Source organism: Uloborus diversus, unplaced genomic scaffold (assembly GCF_026930045.1).
Source record: "Uloborus diversus isolate 005 unplaced genomic scaffold, Udiv.v.3.1 scaffold_701, whole genome shotgun sequence".
NCBI classification, from domain to species: domain Eukaryota; kingdom Metazoa; phylum Arthropoda; class Arachnida; order Araneae; family Uloboridae; genus Uloborus; species Uloborus diversus.
This window is the reverse complement of record NW_026558903.1, coordinates 64,698-90,796: the sequence shown is the minus strand read 5'-3', so window position 1 is coordinate 90,796 and position 26,099 is coordinate 64,698. Positions and strand designations below refer to the sequence as shown.

Genomic DNA, 26,099 nt, shown 5'->3' with positions numbered 1-26,099 from the left:
TCAAACTTGAATTTGATACGAAAAATATGACGCAATAACAAGATAAAGTGGTTAAATTGTGAGGAATCAAAGTTTTGACGTACAAATATGAACATACATAATGTTATATTACAGAAGCTTTAAGAGATATAGACTTGCCCCAAAGCATTAACTGTTAAAGAAACATTTCAGAAGAAAAAAACATTTGAAAATATGTTTTATGTACATAAAAGAATTCAATTTTTAACATTGGTTGAAAACAAAGAAAAATACAAGAAACAGATATTGTACATAAGCAACTTTTCCAAGAAATTAAAGTTAATACAGCTACTGAAACATTAACTCATGCAAAAAAGGAAAAATAATATGGAAATTCAATCTTAAACATAATTGACCTGGCACATCAAATGCCTTTCTTTTCATTTCGGCGAGACAATTTTTGGGGCCTGTACTAAATGTAGGTTAGTGCAGGCATCTCCGGATCATCCTTTGCATTTTGCAGGACTGGACAGAGAGGACATTTACTCCAGTCCTCTCCTGGTATACGATTTTTTGAAGACTCTTGGGCTCATGAACCTGGTCTAGCCTGCAGCTAGACAGGAAGAATAAGTCATCATCATCATATAATTGACCAAAAAGGCTATGTTTGATTGTAAGCAGAATGAAAAATGCTCGTCTACAGAAACATTTTCAGCACAATTATTTTACTTCTGTTTGTTTGCTTGTTTATACTATCTCAAGTTCCATTTAAATGAAAGCACAAGTCGAAGGTTCAAAAATTTATTGTAATCAGTGTAACCTGTGATAGATGATTTTTTTCCTAGCTTTTTTTTAACTCTAATAAGTTTTTGCAATTTTATTTTTTCTTTTCATTATATAAAATTATTTTCAGTTACAAAATGCATAGGTTATTAAGCAAAGAAATTTTTTGTCCCCTCTTAATAAGTGATATGAAATGCTTTGAGAAGCCTTAACAAACTAGATTTGCGTAAATTATTCATTTGAGCAATCAAGACAGCAACTCATTTAGATGTATTTACAAAAGAAGATAGATCTAACTGATAATTTAAACATATTAGGTACTCAGACAATAAAAAAGTAAAGAAATTGTCTAAAATAATATATTTATTAGCATTTTCAGATTGGGTAACTCTTAAGGAATTTTATGTAGCGCTAGTATGCTTTTTTATAATACTAGTTAATACCCAACTGTTGGCTATAATATATTCGTGTTAAACTAAATCTGTGCTAGTACGGCTATCATTCAGGTGATGTTTACACAAAGGATTCTACCACTTCTCTTGCAGAGGCTAAAATGTAGGGAGTTGTGGGGAAAATAAGAGCTATTATATTAGAGAGAAAAATTTCTTTGGATAGGTCAAATGTAAACAGTTAATATAGTAGTAAAACATGGAAATTTCCTGTTAGAACAGTTGTACTAGTACCATAGATAAAAAATTAATTCATGTACTGTACACAGGAGACAAAGTGCATCAAGCAAATTACCTTTTCCTTTTCTTCATTGGAGTGATCAGATTGAACATCATCAGCATCACTCTTTTTGGAATTCAACTGCAATGCAATAGCTTTCTTTGTACTGCCTATGGGCCTACCCACTTTTCTTGGTGGAAAGGGTCTCATTGGTCTAGTCCGAGGTCTGCCCCGACGTGGAAGAAAGGGGGAAACATGATGCCACAATCCAAAATTAGGCAGTTTTGCGCCCCTTGTGACGATGCTTGAACTTGGAGTGATCTTTAATTTCTTAGTAGGAATGCTGTCTAATTTTTCTTTGGAATCCTCACTTTTGCTCGGTTCCGGTTTTGCAGATTCATCGGTTTCACTCGAATCCACAGATTTGGGTTTCTTTTCAGGTTGAGATTCCCCAGACAACATATTTAAATGAGTCCAGTGTTTCCGCTTCTTTTTTCTGCCAGGACCTCTCTTTACCACCTCCCCGTTGCTCAGAGAGCTTACTGAAGATGATAGAGGTGGCCTACCAGGTTTTTTATGTTTCTTAACAAAGTTATAACCTATGAATTTAAACCAAGTTTTAATTTAAACATTAAACAGAAAAAATAAGAGATCAGTTTTGTTAATTTTTATCTATGCACATGTCAGAAAACATTTGTGATAAGAGAAATAAATACAAATTTTTTTCAAAGCTTTAGGGATTCTTAGTTATCTGTTTATATTATTAAAAATATGTGCATGTGCCAATCTTTAAAGCTATGTCTACCCAGGGCTTGATTACCAAACATGCCAACTAGGTCATGGTCTAAGCCCCCCCAAATGACTTAATCGTTTAGGTTCCAATATTTTATATGAGAAAAAGAAATAAAATTGAGGTTTTTTTGATTTATTTCACTTTTCTTCATCTTACTAAAAGTGTAGGGTGTTGTCCGCGCCCCGACAAATATTTTGAGCAAGTGTTTGAGCACCACCGACCACCATAGCTCTGAAGTCACCACTGCTGATTCATCACAATTTTTTGTGTTTATAAGGTAAGAGGCAGCAGGCCCAAAAAACGTGTCTGCCCTAGGCCCCTCAGCTTCTTAATCAGGCCTTGTGTCCACCTAATTGCCAACCTGTCCAGTGTCCAAGCGGTATCGCTGGATTCAGTATGGTGTGAGAGTAGAATAGGGGTACCTTAGCAGTTGGAGACTTGTTTACTTTTTACCATGTGGAGAAAGTAGAAAAACATCACTTATGTCACTTTCATATTTGCTTCTCATGCTTTAACTAGAATGGAACTCGATAGAAAATTTCCAACTTGGTATATTTATAGGATGCATTAATTTAGATTAATGGAGCTTTAATGTTATTTAAATGAAGTAAACTAAAGTCCCAAAAATCCCATTACAGTTTTTAAATTTTGATAATTTATTTTTGACTTTTACTTCTATATTTCTCATTCAGTGAACTTCTTTTTTTAACACAGAACTATAGTTGGGGAAAATTGAACCTGGCAGCTTTGCAGTGTTGTGATTAGGATCTGTGTAGCCTCCACAATGCTGCTAGGTTAGGTTTGCCCCAACTACAATGTTCCGCACAACTAAAAAGGTTGGGAACTGCTGACTTAGGGCATCATTTGATTGCATTCTTTGGGGCTGAAAGATATTCCTGTCAAAAGCTTTCTGAAATTTGCTTTGCATCATCAATACATTCCTTTTCATAAAAATCACTGTTTAGAAGTTATTACAATAGACCCCAAGTTGTAGAGTTGGATCTATCTTGAACCAACCTTTGTTCAAGTTAAAAGTCATAAAAATATATAAAGCGAACACATTTAATAAAACAATTAAAAGCTTTAATTTATAGATTTTTTTCTTCTATCAATTTTATAGAATTTATTTTTTTTTTTTTGCATACGAGGAACATTTTCTTTAAATAAACCTTTACAAGTTTTCAAGGTTTTTCATGATCTAGCAAAGTAATGCCACATATAAAATCAGCGGCATAGCGAGAAATTTTTCATGGAGGGTTAGAGATGTAAAATTTCCGGAAATTTTGAAGTGGTGGGAAAAAAAAACGTTTTTTTTTTTCGGGAAGATTTGGAAAAAAGTGGAAATTTTGATTTTTTTATGAATAAAATTAGGGTTTCTTAATAGCTCTGTGTTTCTTGGAACATATAAAGAGTTATGCATTAAAAAATATATGCTATCCACACATCTTCTTCTTCTGCTTGACAGAAATACACATAAAGGTAGGATTAATTAGAAAAAAAAAAACCTTTTTGTTTTATAACTGAGAGCTTTCATGGTTCAACACCAGAAATAAATCCAGTCGTCATTCAACCATTAATATTGGTTAATGTGTATCATAAAAATAAATTAATCATAAAAATTACATTTTATATTTTAGATTGCCTTTGAAACTTGAACTATTAATTGAAATGTTCGACTTTCAAACATATTTTTTTTTTAAGAAAAAAAATACAATGTTACTGTCTGAAAATAAAAGCTATTGAGTTTTGAGTTTTTCCAACCCAGTCTAAGCCCAAATCAAAACTAAATTGGTTTTTCTTAAGCTGAACCAAAACATCAACTGGAGTTTCAGTTTATTCATATGGCCGTGCTAAGCACAGTAGTAAAAGTAGTCATACCAGCACTTTTCAACGAAACAGAGTTATTAGAACCAAGTTGTTCTCTGTTTCGTATTTTACATAATAAATATAATGTTTTAGAGTCATTTGATCAAGAACTTAAAAAAAGAAAAAAAAAGAAATCTGAATCAAATATATGGAAGAGCCAAACTTTAAAACACAATATCTCAGCTTGGGCCCAACTTCAAATTCCACTTTTTTTGCTTAGCATGGCAGTATACAGGGTGCAGCAAAAAAAATATCGGATGAAAATTGTATCATCGATTGGAAGAAAGGTAATTTCATTTCAATAAGTGCCTAATTTACTTCTGTCTCTCACTTTATTAGAAAATAGTTTACAATATATTTCCTAGTTTATGTATTGTTTTTTGGTTTTCTTACAATTTTAAATAAAATACTTGCTATTTTAAGTTGTTTAACCAAGTAGAAGGACAGTTCGTTTGCTTGTTGTGCGCCGACAAACAGTATTTGAAACGGTATGTCGTTTCGAGTGGCTTGGAAATGATCGTCGATGTCCCGAAAGTTGACAAAATGAACAATGAACATTTGAGTTAATCGTTAGGTCATCCAAAAGTGAGTACAATGACATCCTTGGGTTTCCATGAGAGCAGTCATTTGTAAGATGGGAATTTGTGACCGATAAGTGCGACTAAGGGAAAAAACAGCTCAAACAGAAGTTTTATGACTTCCAAAAAGTTCAGGCATTTGTATGACTCCAAAGATCCCAAAAACGTTTGAGACGGGCCGCAAGGCCACGCCGAAAGAGATAGTATTCAACCAGCTCATATCCCCCAGAACAATAAGAATTGGTCTGTAGCCAAGCACCTTAAAAAATCACCAAAATCCGAAGTCAGGCTTAGTCTGTGATGGAATCAGCACAAGCGAAAAAAAAAAATCTCTAGTTTTTTGTGGATGAGGGCCGTAAAATGAATCAAAAAGTGAACCAGAAGGACATTTTAGAAGTTATTGTACTTTTGTGGGCCTAAGAGCACTTCAGCAATGTAAACTGGACATTTTCATTGAACTCCACACCTATTGATATGGGCAAAAAGAAAAGAGTGGTGCATGGAGCATTTTTTTTTTGACATATTATCTTTTGACTTGATGCTCTACTCGCTAGACCTCAATCCCATTTATTACACTGTATGACATATTTAGGAGTCTAAAGTCTACCCTAAACTACACGTAAGTTTGAACTCTTTAAACGAATTGCTTTATAGGGAATAGGATTGATTAAAGAACTTGTGCCCCTTGAATGAAAAGTTCAATAAGCAGTTGCATCTCTGTATTACTGCAAAAGGCTGCTGGTTTGAAACCTATTAAATTTATTGATTGCTAAAGGTCTACTCATGTTATTATTTTTTTGTGTTTTGTTAATTTATTCATTTTGAATCAAGTTTCATGGAAAATTGCTTGCCCGGGTTTTTTTTTTTTTTTTTTTTGCCGCACCCTGTACATTTGATTCGCACGGTCAGCAGAAACATAGTTTTGTGGTTGATGTTATGCGTGTTTGTTTCATGAAGAAGGAAAATAAATTCTCCACTAAGGTTATTGGTTTAAGCTTTTTTGCATAAAGTATTATTAAACGTTTTTTGATATATATGCAAATTATATTATCATACGAAAACTTGCATTAGGTTAGACAGTATTTTAACATAAAACGAGGGAGGGGGGGAATTGCATCAGAATTTAAGTGGGAAATTTTCTAATCACTTTTTGCTGAAAATTTCAATTAAAACCCTGAAAAGTTGAAAAAATTCATTTTTTTTAAAAAAATTTCCGAAGTGAAAATTTACTTCCTCGGAAAAAAACGTTTTTTTTCCCGTTTTTGGAAATTTTTCGTTTTTTTTTTCCGACTGTTTTCATCTCTATGGAGGGTACATGAAATTTTTCGAAATTAAAGGCTGAAAAGCTAATTAAAGGCCCGTTCATACATATAGTTTTTAGCTTTGGGAGGGAGGGGTATGACCACCCATCCCACCCCTTGACTACGCCATTGTATAAAACTGCATATCCCAGTTCATTTAAAGTACTAAGAATCATTATAAGCTTATCAACAAATAAAAGAGGTAAAAAAAGAACAACACATACCAAATTTTGTTTTTGTCTGAGTATGACATTTACTTGGACAAACTTCTCCGACATGAACAGGCCCAAATAAATGTGGACAACATTCCAGTTTAAGACAAATATTTTTACAGAATTCCTCGACTTGTTCACTATTTCTCACTACTTCTATGGTAGCTCTGTATGACTTGCCTTTATATCTAAAGTAAACATAAGTAATATATATAAATATAAATTACTTTAGTTTTCACCATACTTTAACAGGATATTGAATTTAAAAGGAGCAATTTATCAAGTTAAACAAAAATTACATAATATAAAATTCGAATTAAAAGTTTTGAAATAGTTTTGGAATTCCAAAAAGTAGACTTTTTGCACAAGTTTGAAACATGAATGAAATATTTTAAAAGATTTTAGGTGATCATTATTTATTAACAATATAAATGCAAAAAAAAAAAAATCTTACTTTGCTTTAATCACCTGTTGATGCATTCCGGAAGATGGTTTCCCATGAACTTGCAATATTTGCAAAACACGACTAGATTTGTATGCAATATTTACAACACGACTGATTACATCAAACATGACTAAATTAACAGGCCCCGGTCCAATAGCTTGTGGTAATTCCGCCAATCTACTTTTACTGAGCAAAGGTCCAGTGAAGCAACGGTGATTGAAATATATTTTAGGACACCAGGATTTACACTGTTGCTCTAAAATGAAAATGTGAAACAGCTAAATATAAGGAATAATATCTAGGTATATTAAACATAATGCAGATAAGCATGAGAATTATGAGTAACATGGCATAAATAATTATGCAATGAACATTTAAATAATACTAATATGAATAGGTAAAAATTAGCAATGAAATGCATGCATATATTTTGTAGTTGTTGAGAGCACCACACTTTGCTACTTAAGTAAAGAAATCTATATAAGAAAAGAAATAAAATAAAAGTAAAGAAAGAGATACTTCTGTTGAGTGCAAAGCAATGCAGAGACAAGACATTAGGACATAGAATTTGCAATTACAGGGTGTCAGGTACTCAACACACTAAAAGTTCCACCATAAGCATTTGGAGTACAAGGATCGTTAAGTCTGAAAGTAGGATTCATTTAGGGGGATCAGGAGAAATAAATTGATTATTTTTTGATGTAATATGCATTCAGTTCCACTTGCCTGGAAAAATTTGAAATTAAGAGGCGTTTGAAAGTCTTGTGATTGGCTTCTTAGCTGTTACTATGGTTTCAGAAGACTGGAAAAAATTTCACTCCCCATCCGGTTCATATTCAAATTGTGCAGCAAGAAATGACTTCTGGCCCCATCCCCCAATGTTTTCCAGTTATCCATATTTTATCATGTGCGTTAGGGGTAGTGATATTTGCGTACTAGGAGCAATTTTATCAAATGCAGCTTGACGATTTTGTGTTTTCCAGGGAGGAGGTTCTGTTTCATTTGAAAAAAATTAAAGCAACTAAAGCTCTGGGACCAGATAATATTAATCAAAAAATTTTAGTTGAATGTGCAGAGGAATTAGTGGATGTTATTTTGAATATTTTCAATGCTTCTCACAACTCAGGGTCAGTGCCAGAGGAATGGAAACTGGCTAACATAACGCCGCTCTTCAAGAAAGAGTCTAAAGTAATGCTGGGAATAATAGACCTGTAAGTCTGACTTCAGTGGTTTGTAAGATTTTTGAAGCTTTGATCAAAATTAAGATTGTGAATTTCTTAGAGACTAATAGTCTGTTGACTAGTTTGCAGAATGGGTTCAAGGTAAATCGTGTGTTGATTGCATTTTTACCAAAAGGTTACCTTGGCTTTAGATAACAAAAGTGTGTGGATGTTGTTTATATTGATTTTCAAAAAGCTTTTGATAAGGTGATGCATATTGTTCTTCTCAGCAAACTAGCTGATATGGGAATAGGAGGAAAAACTTTACTTTGGGTTAGAAGTTGGCTGACTGGAAGGAAACAAAGAGTTGTTGTGAGGGGAATCATTCTAAATGGAGTGATGTTTTAAGTGAGGTTCCTCAGGGTTCAGTTTTAGGGCCTTTCTTGCTTATCATTTTTATGAATGACATCAATGAAAATATTTCTGGAAGCATGAATTGTTTTGCTGATAATGTAAAAGTTATGAGGATTGTAAAAAATGAAGAACAAGTAAAACAGCTTCAAGAGGATTTAGATCATATTACTAAGTGGGCGGATATGTGGGGTATGGCAGTTAATGTAGGGAAATGTAAAGTGCTACACTTAGGTCATGGGAATAAGCATAGGAGTTATCATTTACAGGGTTCAGTCATTAGTCAGGCAGAAAATGTTATTGATATGGGTATCTTAATAAATCAAGACTTCAAAGTTTAGTCAACAGTGTAGCATTGCATGTAACAAAGCCAACAGAGTGCTTGGGTTTATTTGCTTCATTTTCAGCAGAAACCAAAAAAGCGATAAGGCTTGTACAATAAGGCTAAATTACAAAAAATGACAGAAATATGGAAAAAAAGAAAAGAAAAAAAATTGCAGATACTGCCTTTTAAATTTCCATGGCAGTATGATTCTCAAACTTTTTTTCGAAAAAAAAAGGAGGGAGATAAAAGAAAGTGAATAATACCTGAGTGAGTAGGAACTTGGACATCAGTAACTTTTAGCCTAAAAGAGAAACAAAATACTTTTATGGACTTAAAGAGTTAACCTTGAAATATTAAATAACATATACAATCTAGTGATGGGCAAAACAATTCTTTTTAGTGATTGACTCGCTCACTCAAAAGAATTGATTCTTTTTAGCAGTTCAGCGACTCACTTCCAAAAAGGGGGGGGGGTAATTATAAGAATATAAATAAAACGTATTCTTAAGCATCAATGGATCCTTGTGCCAAATTTGCAAAGATCTGAAATAAACTGGATTTGTATAAAGAAAATCTTCAAGGGGTTAAACTCCCAAAAAAAGAGAAACCCCCTCTGTGAATTCCTGAGCATCAAAGGGCCTCAATGCCAAATGAGGTAAAAATCCGACATAAGCAGTGGATTTGCATGAAGAAAATCCCAAGGTGTGGAGACCCCCTAAGGAGCAAAATTCCCCTTTCATAAATTTTTGAACATCAAAGGACCTCTGTGTAAAATTTGCCAAAGATCTGGCGTAAGCAGTAGATTTGTATAAAGGAAAGTCATCCTCCCCCCGCCCCCCAAATTAATGAAAACATTCCTATCTAAATTCTAGAGCATCAAAAAACCCCTGTGCCAAGTTTGGTAAAGATCTGACATAAACTGTCAATTTAAATAGCAAAAACAAAATGGGGCATGACTCCCATAAGGGGGAGAGGACTAGAAAACCTACCTTCATGAATTCATTCTTCAAAAGACCTTTAAGCCAAGTTGACAGAGATCCGACGTAAACAGTATTTGTTTCAGGAAAATCCCCATGAAGATGGGATTAAGCTCCCCATGAGGGTGAAGATTCCCTTACATGAATCAATGTGCATCAAAGGATCTCTGTACCAAATACGGAAAGATTCGACGTAAGTCATGGATTTTTTTTATTTAAGAGTGTCCCTAGGGATTGGGCCCCCTAGTGGGACAAAACACCCCTTATGTGAATTATAGAGCATCAAAGGATCTCTGTGTCAAATTTGGCAAAGATATGACATAAGAAGTGGCTTTGAGTAAGGGAAACCCTCGTGCGAGGGGGAAGGGGGGTCAACCCCCTAAATCGGCATAAACATCTCATGTGAACTCTAGAGTATCAAATGACCCCTGCGCCAAATCACCAAATGAGTGAATTGGCTAACTTGGTGATTGATTAAGTATGTAATTCAGTAAAAGACATGATTCACAAAAAAAAATCAACCCTCAAAAAAATTGACCCTCAAAAAGAATCATCTCCCAAAAAGAATCTGGAAGAATCCTTACTTTGGGAACAGACCTGCAACAAATCCTCAAATGCAAATCTTTTGGCGAATCGCCAAGTAAGTGAATTGGATAACTCACTACCCAATTGATTCGCCAAAGGACTGGCTGTTCATTTTTTGCAAACTGTGATTGATTAACTCAGTTGAAAGATTCGATTCTTTTACGCAATTCGTGAACTGAGCGCCCATCTCTAATACAATCCAGTTTAAAAATGCCACATTTAACAAAAAAAAAAAGACAGAAAAAAAGAAAAACAAAATTTGTTTTTGTTTAAAAGGCATAAAATTTAAAGCTACATAAAACTTGAGTAAATCACAAAACACCTTATAAATTATTTTAAACTACTTAAAATATGACACAATATCCAAAAACAATCAGAAATATGATTATTCATGTAGGAGATTTATGTTCAAAAATAAATAATGGTATTAGCACCATTTATAATATCTTTATACTGGAACAGCTAGGTAAAAAAATCGCAAATTTTACTCATTTGACCTTAAAATCAAAGTGCTAGAACTATTGTTCATAAACTCATCCCACGAAAGTACAAATCTAGACATCTGTTGTTATTAATGTCCAATTGTGATTGAGAGCAATTAAAAAATCAATCACGAAAACACCATAAAATATTTACATTTAAAAAATGTTTTACTGTGACAATTTAATTTTTCAAAAACCAGAAAAAAAGAATGCTGGCAATGAATGATATATATAATAAGAGTTACTTCTCTGGGTTATACTTTTGATTCATAATTTCTCATACATTATTTTTATCAGCAGTTTGGGTACACTGTATATGAACTTATTGACAAATATTTTAAGAAGAAAAGCAACAAATCAAGCATTTAAATAAGATTTTGGTGATCACAACAAGTTAGAAGAATACTTACTTCATATTAGTTTCCTCTGCCCTATTCACAGCAATATCTTCCACAATTTTTGATTTATTAATCGAAGGAGTGAGTAAAGGATAACCATTAGTGTCACACCAACCAACAGGATAGATGTCAAGTGAGTTTAAGCTGGTGATGAAACTAGAACTGTTACTATCATCACTGTCAAAGTGCAACCACATGAGCGGAGCAACAATTTTTGTAATAGTTGCAACTTTTATCTGAAATAATAAGGCACTGTTCATTGAAATTTTAAATAAAAAAGAAAGCAAAATGTTTTTATGTCAAAAATCAGTTTAAAAGAAAGCAATAAAGCTGGATAATACAATTTGTTTTCAAAGAGATATATTATAAAATTCGGCAGAAATAAGAAAGTTTCGAGTTTTAGAAAAGTGGTCCCCAGCCTTTTCATGTCACGACCCCTTTTTGGCCAACTAAACGACCTGCCAATATATATGTATATAATAATTATAAAACAAGTGAAGAATATTGAAAAGACCAAACCAAACCAAACCCACAGATGCGCATTACAGCAAAACTAATAAGTCAAGAAAATCTAAAATATACAGGCAAAATAACAGGTTTTAAAACCTTTTTTAGGAATAACAAGGAGAAAAAGGAAAAACAAAAGCAGCAATTAGTAGAAAAAAGTGGAAAGGTTGAATGCAGAACTCATCAGTCATGGAGGATTCAATAAATATGGTCAAATAACTAAAAAATTAAACTGAAAACTAAAAAGAGAGTATTTAAAGCTCCAGTATATGCATTACAGAATAACATTGGGCAAAATCACCACATGCTTAACTATACTGCCGTGTGCAGGTAAAGGGCAGTAACTGAAAATTTTTCATTTTTCACTTTTTTGCATTTTTGTCATCTATTGTACTTTATCTTTATTGTACAAGCTCGCTTATTTGGTTTCCGCAGAAAAAAGACCCGAAAAAGACATCTAATTCCAAGATGTCCCAATGGTTAGTACTGAATCCGACACATATTTCTTCAAATATCTCGTAAACTCATTTCTGCAGATACTGCCGTTTACCTGCACACGGCAGTATACACGATAGTAGTTTTTCAAGTAATTACTTTTCTCAGTCGAATTCTGATCCATATTTCCATGACAATATAACCTAAACTCTGATTCTGTTAGAATTCTGAAACAGTTTAGTTGCTCCATTAAAACCAGAAAAGAAAACATTTATTTTAATATAAAAAATTGCTGGATCATATACATTAGTTCTAAATGTTTTTTTTTGGGGGGGAGGGGGGCGGGGGTGCATGTCATAATTACCATAGTACAGTGATCTCTCGCTCATACGCAACCTCTGTTATACGCGTTTTTCACTTATGCGCGTTTTTCTCAGGGCCGCGGCCAGCGATATAGGAAAACAATGTTAACTCTTGTTCATTTATATGCAAAACCTAAAATGCACTTTTCACTTATGCGCAATAATTTTTTTCAATTTTAGTTAAATCGTTTAATTCACGCTTTGCTTATCGGAGGATTTGTACCCTTCTTGTTCTTTCTCTTGAAATACATTCACACGACGTTATTCCATTGTTCAGATTCTTCAAAGAACGTGTGTGTGTGTGTGTGTGTTTTTTTTTTTTTTTTTGCACAAGTGTGCAATAGGGGCTGGAATTAGTCTTGTGATTGACTTCGAGAGGGGAGAACAGGTTACATACAAAAAGGTTGATGTCACTAAAAATCGTGCTCAAGCGGTACGCGTTGACATAGCCTATCGAAAATCTTTTGCATCCTCGTAGACTATAGCACTGATCATACGACATTTTTTTAAGTTTTCGGGAATTCGCTTACGTACTGTACAGTGCATAAAAAATGACAAAACGTACAACTTCAAATTTGGCTTTTTTATTAAATCACAATGTATAAATGGAAGTTATGTGCGAATTTATTCATTAGTACTAGTAGTATACTATTAGTATTACTATAACTGATGTTAACTTATTGCATTTATTAAATTTATTCTAGTTTTTGCGTTTTTCACTTATACGCGAATTTCACTTGTGCGCGAAAATTTCGTTGTCCCGTTTGGTCGCATATAAGTGAGAGATCACTGTACTTCATAAAAATTCATGAATGAAACATCATTTAAATGTTTTTTTACAGTATCAGAGAAAAATAACCAAGCAAATCACATTTTGGCTTTTATTCAAAAATTTGCCATAAAAATGGATTTTTAATTCCCTGCTGTTGATATCAAATAACAAATCAAAGTGATTTTCTAGGCTCCCACATGAATCTGATCTCAGCAATGAGAAACCCTATACAGAAGAAGGAATCATTGTCTAATAAGTTTATTCTTATGGTAAGCAAAGCACCTGTGATACTGAAATAAAAAGGAGAACCAAGTGTTAAGACAATATGAAGGATGGAACAGAAAAAAAAAGGTAAAATATAGCTAGAAAGAACTCTGGATGCTCATGAGTAAGAAGTAGACCCCAATCAAGAGAGAAAAACCAGGTGGGAAAGGATCTTAAGGAAACTTGAAAATGTAGGCAACAGATAGAAGAGAAAAGTTTAAAATCTTAAAAGAGAAAGGGTTCTCTTTAAGACAGCTATTGATGACGATAATAATTACAAAAAGAAAAGTTCCTGATGTTGAAACTCACAAGGCTAACTAAAGAGCCTAAAACTTAAGACTAAAAGGATTTTGAAACAAAATTTAGGTCATTGAAAAGGAAAGAAACAAAGTTTTCCTTCTAAACTAAGGAATAAAAGGCAAATTATAACAAACAGATTTTTTTTTTCTTTTGAAAGGGAATTTCATTCACAAAATGCAAACCAGCATAACTTTCAAAACCTTTTTTAACCAAAATTGTGACCAAGAAGTTTTTTATAAATATTGAGCAATACAAATATTTTTTTATGAAAATGTATAATAATACTTAAATTTTAACAAAAACAATCAATACAGCAAAAGAGAAAATTTAAGTGAATAGCAATTTTAAACCACATTTCCCTCTTAAAATTGTTTCTAACATATTTATTTTTGATATTTCTAAAAGCTCTGAGCTAATATACTATTCAGGAATTAGTAAATAATCCATACATGTAAAATTTTATTTTTATTGTTTAAAATAACTGGTGCTTTAATTCACTTCATTTTCAAGAAGACATATTAAGCAATTTTTAATTACCCATCAATTCTGTAAATATAAGTAAAAAAAAAGCCTAAACTCACATAATTAATGGTTAATGAAAATTTGAAAACGAACAAACTTACATTTTCAGGATGAAGAGGATCAGCAGCTTCTAACTTCATACTTGTTTCAAACTCATCATTTTCAAAGCTCTAATGAAATACATGAATACCAATCAAATTAAACTAAAAAATAACATTTAAGTTCACTACTTTAACTCTAACTTAAGAAAAAAGAATACTTCTGAAAATAATTCTTCAGGCGCAGCAAAAGCTTTGAAACGCTTAAGATAATCATTCCATGAGAAAGCATCAGTGTAACCTGTAAAAGAAGAAAGCCTTTGAAAATGAAAGATAGCGCAGACAAGAGAAAAAAAAGAGCATTTTATCACAAACGGTGGCGCAGCTAGAAAAATGTTCTGGGGGAGGGGGGAGGGGTTCAAAATAAAAATATATTGTTCTTGTTCTTGATCATTTGTAATGCAAAAACATTAGTCAATATGTTTAATTAAATAGTTTCTGTGCCTTAGTAATTAATCATGTGTATCCCCTAGGTTTCCTTGAAAAGGATTTATGCAGCGCTGAGTAACCATAACTCCTTTTGCCCTTTAGTAAGACTATTTTAGTCTTCTTATACCAGTACAAGAGCTCATCACAAAATATTACTTGTTATGTTTAAGAATTGGGAAGTAATTTGTAACTGCTCCATGATATAAAAGCAATAAAGTGTTTTCTTAAAACCTATTCCACTCAGGAAAAATTTAAGCACTGGTTTTCTCTCGTTGATTTGTAGGGGGGGGGATAATACCTAGGAGTTCTGGGAGGGGTTTCAACACCAAAACCACTCCCCTAGGGTGTGATCCAGTTTTAGGGCTAAAATGGGAGGTCCGGGGCAAGTTTTTCAACATACAAGTTCAAAAAATAGTTTTAGGCTATATTTGGTTGCTGGGGGGGAGGGGGTCATGACCCTGCTTTGGATCTCACAGAGAATTTATTTCCTTGTTCTTTCCATAAAATGAATAATCATGTATACTTTTTATCCTCATTTCAAAATTTTTTTTTAAAAACCTTTGTTACTTTGAAATGTTTGCATAAGGGTAAGTTAGAATTGACATTTATTCATTTGAAAACATGGCAGTAGAACCAGTTTGAGAAACATCTGCATGTACATGAAATACACCGCCAACTCAGTCATTCCAGCCAAGGGCAGCAGTTTCGTGCTTATTAGCACTCATCAGCCCGGCATGGGAAGTGACTGAGCTGGAGGTAGATAACCTCTTAAGGAAGCCAAGAGCAGGAGCTTAAGGAGAATCTCCATGTAGTTTGTCTTTCCTCTTTCCATGTAAGTATTGAATGAGGCAATGGGCAAGAAAAGCAGAGAGGCGTGCCAGGTTTCAACAGAAGGTATATTCTTTGCACTTTTCTTCTGTTTTGGAACAAATGCACACTTTGACAGCAGGGGGTCTGCTTTCGAAGCAGAAACATTTAATTTTACTTTTCCTGATTTTTTCATTATTTACTTTACTTATTTAAGCCTTTGTGCATATTTAAGTCATTGTTTTTCCAATTATTCTAATATTTTTTACATTTTTCATTAAACAATTTATGTATACAAACTGAATTTTGGTGAGAATAACTTGTTGAGTTTTCCAAAAACCTGATGATTAAAAAACATATCTCAAGTATTTTTCCCTTCACAGGACATAAGAGATTTTGAGTGATTGCTCAATACCAAGTCCAAAAATGGTCAATCCAAACGAATGTTATTATTACTGCTTTTTTAATATCTTTTTACAAATTTTAATTAAAAATAAATGCCAGTTTAAGTTTTGTTTTCAATGTCAAGTTTACCATCAATATAGTTATAAACAACATATCATTTTGCTGCAATGAAAAATGACACGACCAGTGGCATAGGTGATCCCTGGGTCTGAACTCTTCCTTGTTGAACTTCTCTTTGTCGAACTCAAAATTTAATTCCTACAATGAAAATTAAAATTATTTTTCTTTTTTAAAAGATTGTTTTGTTACTTAATCAACTTAAAGGAGCTACGGCAGTCTAGTGCAGACATGGGGAACCTTTTTGCCTCTGGAGGTAATTTCAACGTTGTTTTCTTAAAATGGTGGACACCCTCCATGATGGAGTTTCTCACATTGCCACTGCACATGACAGAGAAGATAGTCACATTGGTCTTACCATGAGGAACCTTTAAGCAAAGTTCATGTTTTTCTGCCCATCCAACAGGAAATATGAGTTGACTATTTGAATTGCAACAAAGCAAAGCTGTTTTATCTCTTTTTGAACCACAATCATCTATAGACACTAAAAAGTAATAATCACTCAAAACAGTAGAAATAGTAGCAGGACACAAATTCGTGTAAGTAATTGGGTCAACAGCTTCAAGCTTCATTCCCTCTTTGAAGTAATGCTTTTCTAATGGAATCTTGGGCTGAAAAATATGAAATATATATATGTAATAATAAGAAATTACAAAAGTTATTCAAATGAACTTCTTATGTTTTAAATAATAGAAAAGTTTTAGTACAATGAGGCACCACACACATATATGTTTCTCATTCTCATTTATATACTTCTATCATTTATACTTTTTTTTAATGGTCACGGCAGACTCCAATAGATATATCAATATTGGCGATGTGGAATCCCCAGAAATTCAAGTGCAAATTAAAGCTATATTATAAGCATACTTAATTTTATTTTTAATCTTAATTACATCCTTGAATTTAACTTAAATAATTATAAATAACATAGGGAGTTTTCTACTCATATGCAAGGAGCCACACTCTCAAGATTTTTAAAATATTTTTTATTGCGCTTGTTGGGAGATAATAAAAAAGTGCGATAGTATATCCAGAAATGCAATATAACCGAGGTCATTAAAAACAGCTATCCCTCTAACCTTCAAGTAGCTAATTATGTGCATCTAAAATTAATCTAGCGTAGTTTTATACTAAGTTGAATTTCTGAGGAAAATTAATAAAAGAATATTGTATCAGCAAATGCTTAGAGACAACAAATAAAACATCTAAAATATATCAATAGGTTTTTGGTCAAATAAGAATTTAAATACTCCAGTCTAGCTGGGCGCAGAGCCTGTTGCTGGTCGTCACTTTTGTATTTGTATTTGTTTAATTAATTTTTGAAATGTAGCAAACTCAAAATGGGATATATTTCTGTTTCACTATTGGCTGAAAAGGGAAGAAAGTAATATTCCTAGGAAGTACAATGATTTTACTACTTAAGAGATCTTATTTAAAGCTAAGTTTTATTTTATTTATTTTTTCAGGAGACAGACAAAGAAAAGTTCGATGTATCTGAATGTGCGATACAACGAGGCGCGATATAACAAGGAATTACTATACTTAAAAAATAATCTACTTTACCCGGAGAACATGAGATGGAAAAGGAAAACTTTTTGCATCTTTGAGAGATTGTTCTAGCACCGATCTTAACTCTTCTTCAGTATGGTTATTTTTCAAACCTGAAAAATCAAAGCTTCCATTTAAAAAGAAACTTAAATATACAAAGCTAAGCAGAAACCATCATATCTGAAATATAACTTTAGTGTAAGGTTTTTTTGAAAATGTATTTCCACAATAATAATCTACAGCCAGGGTTACTTAAAAACTTTTGGCAGATTCTTTCTTACTTTTTTCCTCTTGTTCATTTTTAAATGTTTCTGCAATTATGCAATTGAGGAAGTATTAGTTTAGCATTAAAAAGGTATAAAAATTACACCACAAAGAAACTCAATCAGGTTTTTTTATGCATGCTATGAAAGTTAATAATTTTATAACGTATCATTTAAAATTAGAACTTTAGTGGAATGCTAACAGATCTGTTATTTTTTTAGTGACATAAACATACCCTAAAATTTTTTAGATAACTTTCAAAAAGCAGCTTTTTACAATTGCATGCATGGAAAGAGAAAATTTTGGGACAAAATCAAATCATGCATTTTCAATACTGCCATGGTGTAAATAATAGATAAGGAATTTATACAAGTATAATACTTCTAAGCACATTCAAAGAGAGGGGGGAGCAGTGGCGCCGACTCCATGGGGCCTGAGGGGGCCTGAGCCCCCTCAAAAATATTTTTGAGGGGGCAGAGCCCCTGCAATAAATCAAAAGTTATTAGTCATATTATGCTTTCTAAACTCATAAATTTATCTTTTATTTTCCTTGTTTGAAGATAGTTTACCTTGTAAAATACATTCAGTAATGAGTTAAAACAAATAATTATTATGGTAGTAAGCAGATAAACTGAAAACGAGTGGTGTGAATAATGATGGTGTTACGGTGCTGCAAGCACACTAAGAATTTGTCCCAGTGCGTGAACTTACGATCAAGTCTTGCTAGTGGGCAGCGCTGCGGCGCGCTCTTCTAAGTGTTGCTGATCTGGAAAAATATATGAGGGTTTGATTTATATATTAAATGGGAGGCGTGATAGTTTTGAATGCTTTTGGGAATTGTGTTTGAAAGGAAACATTCACAAAATGATGATCCTTCGCTTCCTCGGAATCGACGTATACCAAAGAAGTATAAAAACAACAAAGCCAGCTCACTGCACACTTAAAATCCCAAAGTATTACAAGGCAATATATTGAGGTTTGTGAAATGGTACAATCTTGCATTATTGGGCGGTTTACATCAACTGGACTTACATAGGTCATTGCAGTTGAACAAGAATGTTTGCTTTTATTAAACAAAAGTGAAACAAATTTTGAAAATTCAGGTGAGTTTTTCAAAAATGACCTACACATTGAGAAACTGCGCTTACACTTGAATATGTCAGCCGATATCACTTATAAAAAAAACAACTGGTCTTAAAAAACATGCGTTAATTAAATTACCTTTTTACAAAATTACTGTGCGTGTTTGTATTTATTATTTCATTTTTTCACAGCCAAAAAATATGTGTCATTCTTGTCGAGTTTTCGGAGTTCTGACTTTAAAATGCTTAAAAAAAACTTTGAAGCTCACTATTTTTGATCTCAAATTTAGAAAATTTCCCGCGGCAATACCCCCCCCCCCCCTTACAATATTTTTTTTAAGTCGACATCTCTAGGAGTGCCCTTCCATGCAAGTCAAGTGCCCTACCTTTTCAATGCTTCGCTTTCGCTACGGCACTGCACGGCTCCCTGTAGAAAAGAACAAAAAAACGTCTCTTTCTAAGACACGTGACATGATCTAGTTGAACTAGAAAATTTGAATACCATTTTTTAGATTGTTTTACATTAAAAACGCCATGTCACATTTGTTTGTTTAAATTAAACACCAGAAAATGTAAATTGGCATTTTCAAGGTACAAAAATCTGACCGTTATTTGGGAGCGGGGGGGGGGGGGGGGGGGGGGGAACCTCCGTGGGATTGCATAACCACCTAAACCCCCCGGTGATGTCTAGCCCCCTCAATAATTTTTGCAAGTCGGCGCCTCTGGGGGGGGAGGGAAAAAAATCTCCACAGTTGCTTAATATAATTGAAGAGATTATATGTGTTTGATGATATGTGTTTTCACATATATTATGGCATTAACTTTATACCACTAAAATACATCTATGACAAGGAACATAATTAATATGAATGTTTCATGTGAAAGTAGAATAATTTTAATAAAATTGTTTATTTGAAACAAACCTCAATAAAATGAATTTTCTACTTTGAAACTACTAATAAGAAAATCATTCAGTTTTGAAAGCATGAACTGATGGTAGCACATAATTGTTTTCTTAATACTCTTATATATTTTCAATTCAAGATCAGTAAACATTCAGTGAATCAATGACTACACAAACATGGTATTCTAAAGATTCGAAATTATGTAATGTATCAAAGAATAATAATAATATAGTACAGCACCATTTATAAGTTCTAATCATTTATATATTTGGTTAAATGATACAAGGAAAATCCAATCAATATTAAAGTTAAATAACATCGCTTACACGTTTTCCTGAAATCTCAAATTTCACTGACACTTTGTTGTTCTCCAAGTCAAGGAGAGAGAAAATGCATAATTTACCCTCAGATTCTAAACTGCCACTTGACCAATCTTAGGAATTGTATATAATCTGGACTCACACCTCACCAGCTAAACAAAAGCAGTACGCTTAAACAAAAGGGGAAAAAAACTCACTTGTACCATAAGGTTGTTTTCTTGTAATACCTGGAATAAAGCAGGGGTAAGCTCCTTTCCCGTCTGCGTACCGAAGTCTTTGAATTCTATCATTCACAAGCATTTACGGTGACTTCACATGAAAGAAAATCTCTGTTGTTGAAGGAAATAATGTTCATTTAAAACAAGTGGATGAAAACCAACAGTTAAAAAGAGTAGATCCTGCCAGTGCTGCATCTAGGGGGAGCAAGCCCTTGCCCTAGAAAGTAACTTTTTTTTTGGGGGGGGGGTAAACTAACTCTATATCTGTGTGGTTTTTCCGTTGGATTTCGGTATAAAAACATGAAGGAAGATGGGTAAGAGGCTGCAGATGCAAGATTCACCTCGGATCATAAACATCGAAGATCTGACACTGGATTCACCAAATAATTAGGTTTACTATATTTGCAGCTAACTAAAATTGGCAGCGTAATGCTGTGATTAGGATTTATGTAGCCGTTACAATGCTGCCAAGTTAGGTTTGCCCCAATAGTAACTTCAACTTTAAACGTGCAATGCACAAAATCATTGAGAAAAGGCAGCATCAAAGTGGTGCCAGAGCTTCGAAAAAAAAATGCGAGTCAAAGCAGAAAATTTCTTGATATAGAGAAAGGGCTTTTACATTCATTCAATTAGTGTAGAAGTGTTGACATAACCACCAGTGGTCCTTTATTTATAGAGAAAGCAAAAGAAATTTTTAAGAAGCTAAATGTATAATGCATTACATTAGTTCTCTTGGGATTATTTTCTTTACAAGTTTATGTTAAAGCAGGGTATAAACAGCGAGAAAATGCCGTGATTAACCTTTTCCTTGTGATTGTAGACCTGAAAACTGGTCAAATTTGAGTGATAAGGAAGATGACTTGAAGTATTTGAGAAACGTGTTGAAGAATGCATCATGTCCACTATCTTTACTAATAATAAAGCTGAAAGTCTCTGTCTGGATCTCTGTGACACGCATAGCGCTTAGACCGTTTGGCGAATTTTCATGAAATTTGGCACCAAGTTAGTTTGCAGCATGGGAGTGTACACCTAGGAAACGGTTTTTAAAAAATTCGATTCTGTTCTTTTTCTATTCCAATTTTAAGAACATTTTCCCGAGCAGCATTATTATAAGATGGACGAGTAAATTACCAAGTTATCATAATGTGGAACCGTAACATGGGCAAGACAATTGGCGAGAAATTCACCATGCATTATTTGTAACTATACAGATGAACCAAAATACCTTTTAAATTTCTACTACGGGCAAAGCCGTGCGGGTACCACTAGTAAACAATACATGAGACGATTTCAATGAAGAAACTTTGGAAAGAGGTTCTTTGAAATCCACTGCTAAGTTTTCAACAAGCTTCGACAGGTTTTAACAATATGCAAAAAAAAATTTTGTAGTTACTTAAAGGATAAGGTTAAGGTGGCAAATTATAAATTAATTTCATTCTCAAAAAAAAAAAAAAAAAAAAAATACTGCATGCTTCATTTCAGTTCGTTATGTTATTTTACTTTTCATACAACATTAAGTTACATTAAAATTTTATTGTTTGTTATTAAAATACATCCATTCTTTTAAGATTTTTTTTTATATGAGTTTCTTGCAAAATGTATAAACGATGCCTTGCAATAGTTACATTGACTATATGAACAGCATTTCATAAACATTCATTCTCAAATAAAAAAGAGCTTACTTTTAGGTGCAGAGTATGTTAAGTTATGCTCAGCTACATGCCCTATGGAGAATAATCGGTCAGAAAGGTAAAACAACCAAAATTTTTCATGTGAAGATTTCAGTTCATCATATTTCAGTTGCAAACGTCCTCCAACATTTTGTAAAATCTGCATTTGAAAAAATAATATTGGTGAGGTGTACACAACTCTGAAGTTTTTGCAAATTATTATTTTGAAAATAAAAAAGGGGAATTATTTGCCACTAATTCATACCCCCCCTTATACTTCAGTTATGTAATTAACACTAATATATTTGAAAATGTGTAAAAAGTAAAGACAGAATGAGATTACTTTTGCTTGCATTAAAAAGCAATTCACATAATACATATATTTAGCCACAGTATCTATCAACACAAGCAAAGATAAAATATATACACAGCAAAAATACATACAGTTGCAATCCATATGTTTTGTGGGTTAAAAACTTCAGAAATTTCAACTTTCATTCCGACCTTTATTAGATCAATCGGTATTATACCAGCATCAAGCTGTGGAATAAACATCACAAATTAAAAATTATAATATTAAATCACAAGTAAATGCATAGTTTTTTTTTTAATAAAAATCTCAATTTGTTACTGTATATATTTTTTATGACATAAAATCACATGCTCTCATTCAAATGTTCTTCATATTAAGAAATTATTTGGATCAGATAGGGAATTTTCCAGTGACATGTCTCAATGGTTTCATAAAGTTTTTTTTTAATTTTAGAAAGATGTTATTTCTAACTAAAATATCAATTTAAAAAAATTTTAAGCAAAAGAAACTCTCGAAATACATACAAAAATCTTTATAAGATTTTTTGTTTTACTATTGTCCAAACATTCTTTTATCATCCATCTCTCTATGTATCATTTTAAAAAATGCAATTAAAAAAAAAGTTTTTTCCTAATGAAAATTAAGCTAACTGACAAGAAGTATGAAACTAAGGCAAACGCTTATATGTGAATAAAAAATTAGAGCTCCCATGGTATTTTTTAGTTCAACATCAAAAGTAAGAAAATAAAAGGGTAGAAAGAAACAATGGCAAAAATGCAAACACTTGCAGATAAAAATCTAAAGCAGTTGTTTAATCAATAAAAGCTAAAACAGAATCCAATGAAAAATTCCTACCTCATTTGAAATAAAAGCTGGGATGTTCTCTGCTTTAGTTATTTCAATTTTAACATCCGAAAGCAAAGTATTGACATCAGGACATTTTTCCAAAACACCTACAAATAAAAAAAGAATTTTAATATTAAATACTCGTAAAATTTTGAATACTGGTTTAATTTAGTATCATTTTCCAATCAGTAACAACAGTAAATGAAACAATAAAAACAAAAGGGAAACAAAACCAAATACCTTTCGGGGGCCACAACTTTTTATTATTAGCAGAACACCAACCAATTGGATGAAACTCTCCTGATTTTGCATTGAACCAGAAATCAGCAGATCGATCGTTACCATAACCAAAGAATCTGAGAGTTAGCAATTCCCCACAAGTCATAACTACAGATGCAATCCAGTACACATCTTTTGTTTCTTGATTTAGAATTTCTAGCTTCATTCCGATTTGGAGACCAGTGTTCAAACTGTGTTCCACCTTCAATACAATAGAAATAATTGTGTAATACAATAGAAATAATTTCGAGACATATGAAATAGCTATACAATAATAAAAATGTCTGTTTGTAAAACATAATTGACTAGTTAGTGACATTCATTTTTTAGAAGAACCCACATACAAGCATGAGCTATTTTGTACTTATTACAGTTATTTATATCCAGGATAGGAACATGTTTTTAATATCATGAATTGACATTAAAAACATGTTTAAAAGGTATTTAATTTACTTTTGTTACAACTCCTAACATATGGGATTTTTTTTTTCCAAAAAGTGAAACAGTGGAATATAGAGATCAAAAAATTAATAAAATTATTCATGGCTAAATATGTACAAGTGATAAAAATATGATTAGTATGAAGTAAGAAATATCAGAGGTCCTTTTAGAAAGATCTGAGTAGGTTTATAAATCTTTGTGGTATCGTTGTTATCAAGCCCTTAACATATACTGCAGCACAAAAAAGTAACTGAAACAGAAAATGTAAACATTAATATATTTGCAAACTAATTTTTCATTAAATTAATCGTTTACTTAAATTAAAATTAGTTATTGTTCTACCTATGTACTGGTCACATTGCATGGTAAAAATGAAAGTCACAGGGTGCTTCTTCGTGCATTGAGAGAAAATTTACGTCTGGCTAAAAGCTATGCCAAGTATACAAGGCCCTATAAATATCAATAAATCTACAGTTTACTATTAAGAACATTCAACAAAACCCGGAGAAAAAATATACATTCGTTTTGATACTGTATTTTTTCCTTGATACTATTAAAGCAAGAGTGCATGAATGCCAAACCTACCTCATAGTATAAAAGAACAAAATTTTTCTTCGGAAACACATCACAGCAGGTAAGAAAAGTTCACTATCATTTAAGCTGAGTTGCACAGACTTTGGCTGGAAACAGGGACCAAAAGGTGTGTCAAAAACTAAACATCATTGAGTCATTCCATGTCAAGCAACCTTGTTGCCTCTACCCGACCATCTCCAAATTGAACAAAATTTTATAGAGGTCAAGACATGCCTTTGAAACTAACCTACACAAATTTTCAGCTCCCAAGACCCAAATCCTGAAGATCTAGGATCAGTAAAAAAAAGAGCTCCAAAATGGAGGATAAGCTTTTTGAAACGAATTGCCATGTTTAGTGCAGTTCCCCCATTGGAGATCATTTTGGATCTTTTTTTTTTTTTTTTTGAGGTATCCTAGATCCTCATGATGTGTCTTGGAAACTGAAAATTTACATAGGTTAGTTTCAAACAGAGGCGGCAAGGGGGGCTTATAAGTGTGGGGGCAAATTGTTTTTAGGAAGTTGAATACTATCTTAGGCTATTTTGAGTGACTAAGAGGGGGGGGGGGGGGGTACTTCTGATGTTCTCCTGCGTAAATGTTTTGGAATTGTAGTTTTAAAAAAGCTGTTTTAGCAGGGTTTTGTCAATGTTTGGGGAATGGAAAGGAATTTTCAGGGTTCTCCCTATAATGTTTTTTGAAAATAAAGTCTAATTATTATTATTATTAATAATAATAGAAACAAAGAAGTTTGGAGTGTCTTTGGTAATGTAAGGGTAAGGAAGGCTCTTCCCGGAAAAAAATCTTAAACTGATGTCTTAAAGATGCTTATTAAAGCCATCTTTTTCAAACTTAAAAAAGGGTTTGGGGTTCGCTCCCAGAAATTTTGCAAAGTTTAAAACTTTTTTTAAATGTCTTTAAAAATGTTGTTTCAGACTTCTCTTGTTCTCAGACTTTTAACAGGACACGATTGTCTCAATGCCTATTTGTACCGTTTCCACCTGATGAATTCACCGACTTGTACTTCATGTAACTCTGGACAAGTCATGGACGCTGCTCATCTGGATGATTGCACCACACTTGCTAATTTTAATTGTGTTGTTAAGAAATATTGGAGAGCCCGTGGTTTAATGACCTAATGACCAATTGATCCGGCATTTGTGAAATAAAATTTCAGACTTCTCTTTTATTGACTTCAAGAGGAACGAAAGAGTTTGGAGGTTCTCCTTTTTTTTTTGAATGGATGAAATCCTAAGAATTTAGTCTTGAACTTCCTTTGGGGACTTCAGAAAAAGATCAAGATTTTTTTTTTTCTAAATTGGAGTCTTAAAAATGCAATTTTATGCTATCTAGAGAGATTTTTTTCCTCAAACTGGCTTCTTCATAATGCAAATGTAGGTATCTTTGAATTTAAAGGAAAGAGGGAGTGTGCTCGGAGATTTTCTCCCACAAGATTTTCAAAATTGAAGTTTAAAAAACTGAAATTTTAAACAATATCTGGTTACGTTCGGGTAATCTCACCCAGAATGTTTTGAAATTAAAATAACATTGAGGCAATCTTTGATGATGAAAAAAGTGCGGGGGCAGTCGCCAGGGGCGGATCCCAACATAATTCTCGGAGGGGGCCATTTGGAAAAGTTCGATGCTTTGGAAAATTTTTGAATTTTACAAATATCAAT

The 26,099-nt window shown here is 32.9% G+C and overlaps 1 protein-coding gene across 1 annotated transcript in view; it reads right to left on the bottom strand.

The window, feature by feature from the left end:
- The window catches only part of LOC129233758 (scm-like with four MBT domains protein 1), a 30,161-nt gene extending 6,586 nt beyond the window's left edge, over positions 1–23,575 (bottom strand). The window contains exons 1-12 of the mRNA XM_054867738.1: positions 23,371–23,575; positions 23,140–23,237; positions 22,416–22,511; positions 21,984–22,131; positions 16,320–16,445; positions 14,365–14,444; positions 14,207–14,275; positions 10,956–11,179; positions 8,765–8,802; positions 6,615–6,861; positions 6,173–6,348; positions 1,486–2,009 (exon numbers count right to left, since the gene is read on the bottom strand). Coding sequence (XP_054723713.1) covers positions 1,486–2,009; positions 6,173–6,348; positions 6,615–6,861; positions 8,765–8,802; positions 10,956–11,179; positions 14,207–14,275; positions 14,365–14,444; positions 16,320–16,445; positions 21,984–22,131; positions 22,416–22,511; positions 23,140–23,237; positions 23,371–23,575 — 2,031 coding nt within the window. The remainder of the gene's footprint in view (positions 1–1,485; positions 2,010–6,172; positions 6,349–6,614; positions 6,862–8,764; positions 8,803–10,955; positions 11,180–14,206; positions 14,276–14,364; positions 14,445–16,319; positions 16,446–21,983; positions 22,132–22,415; positions 22,512–23,139; positions 23,238–23,370) is intronic.
- Positions 23,576–26,099: the final 2,524 nt, after the last annotated feature.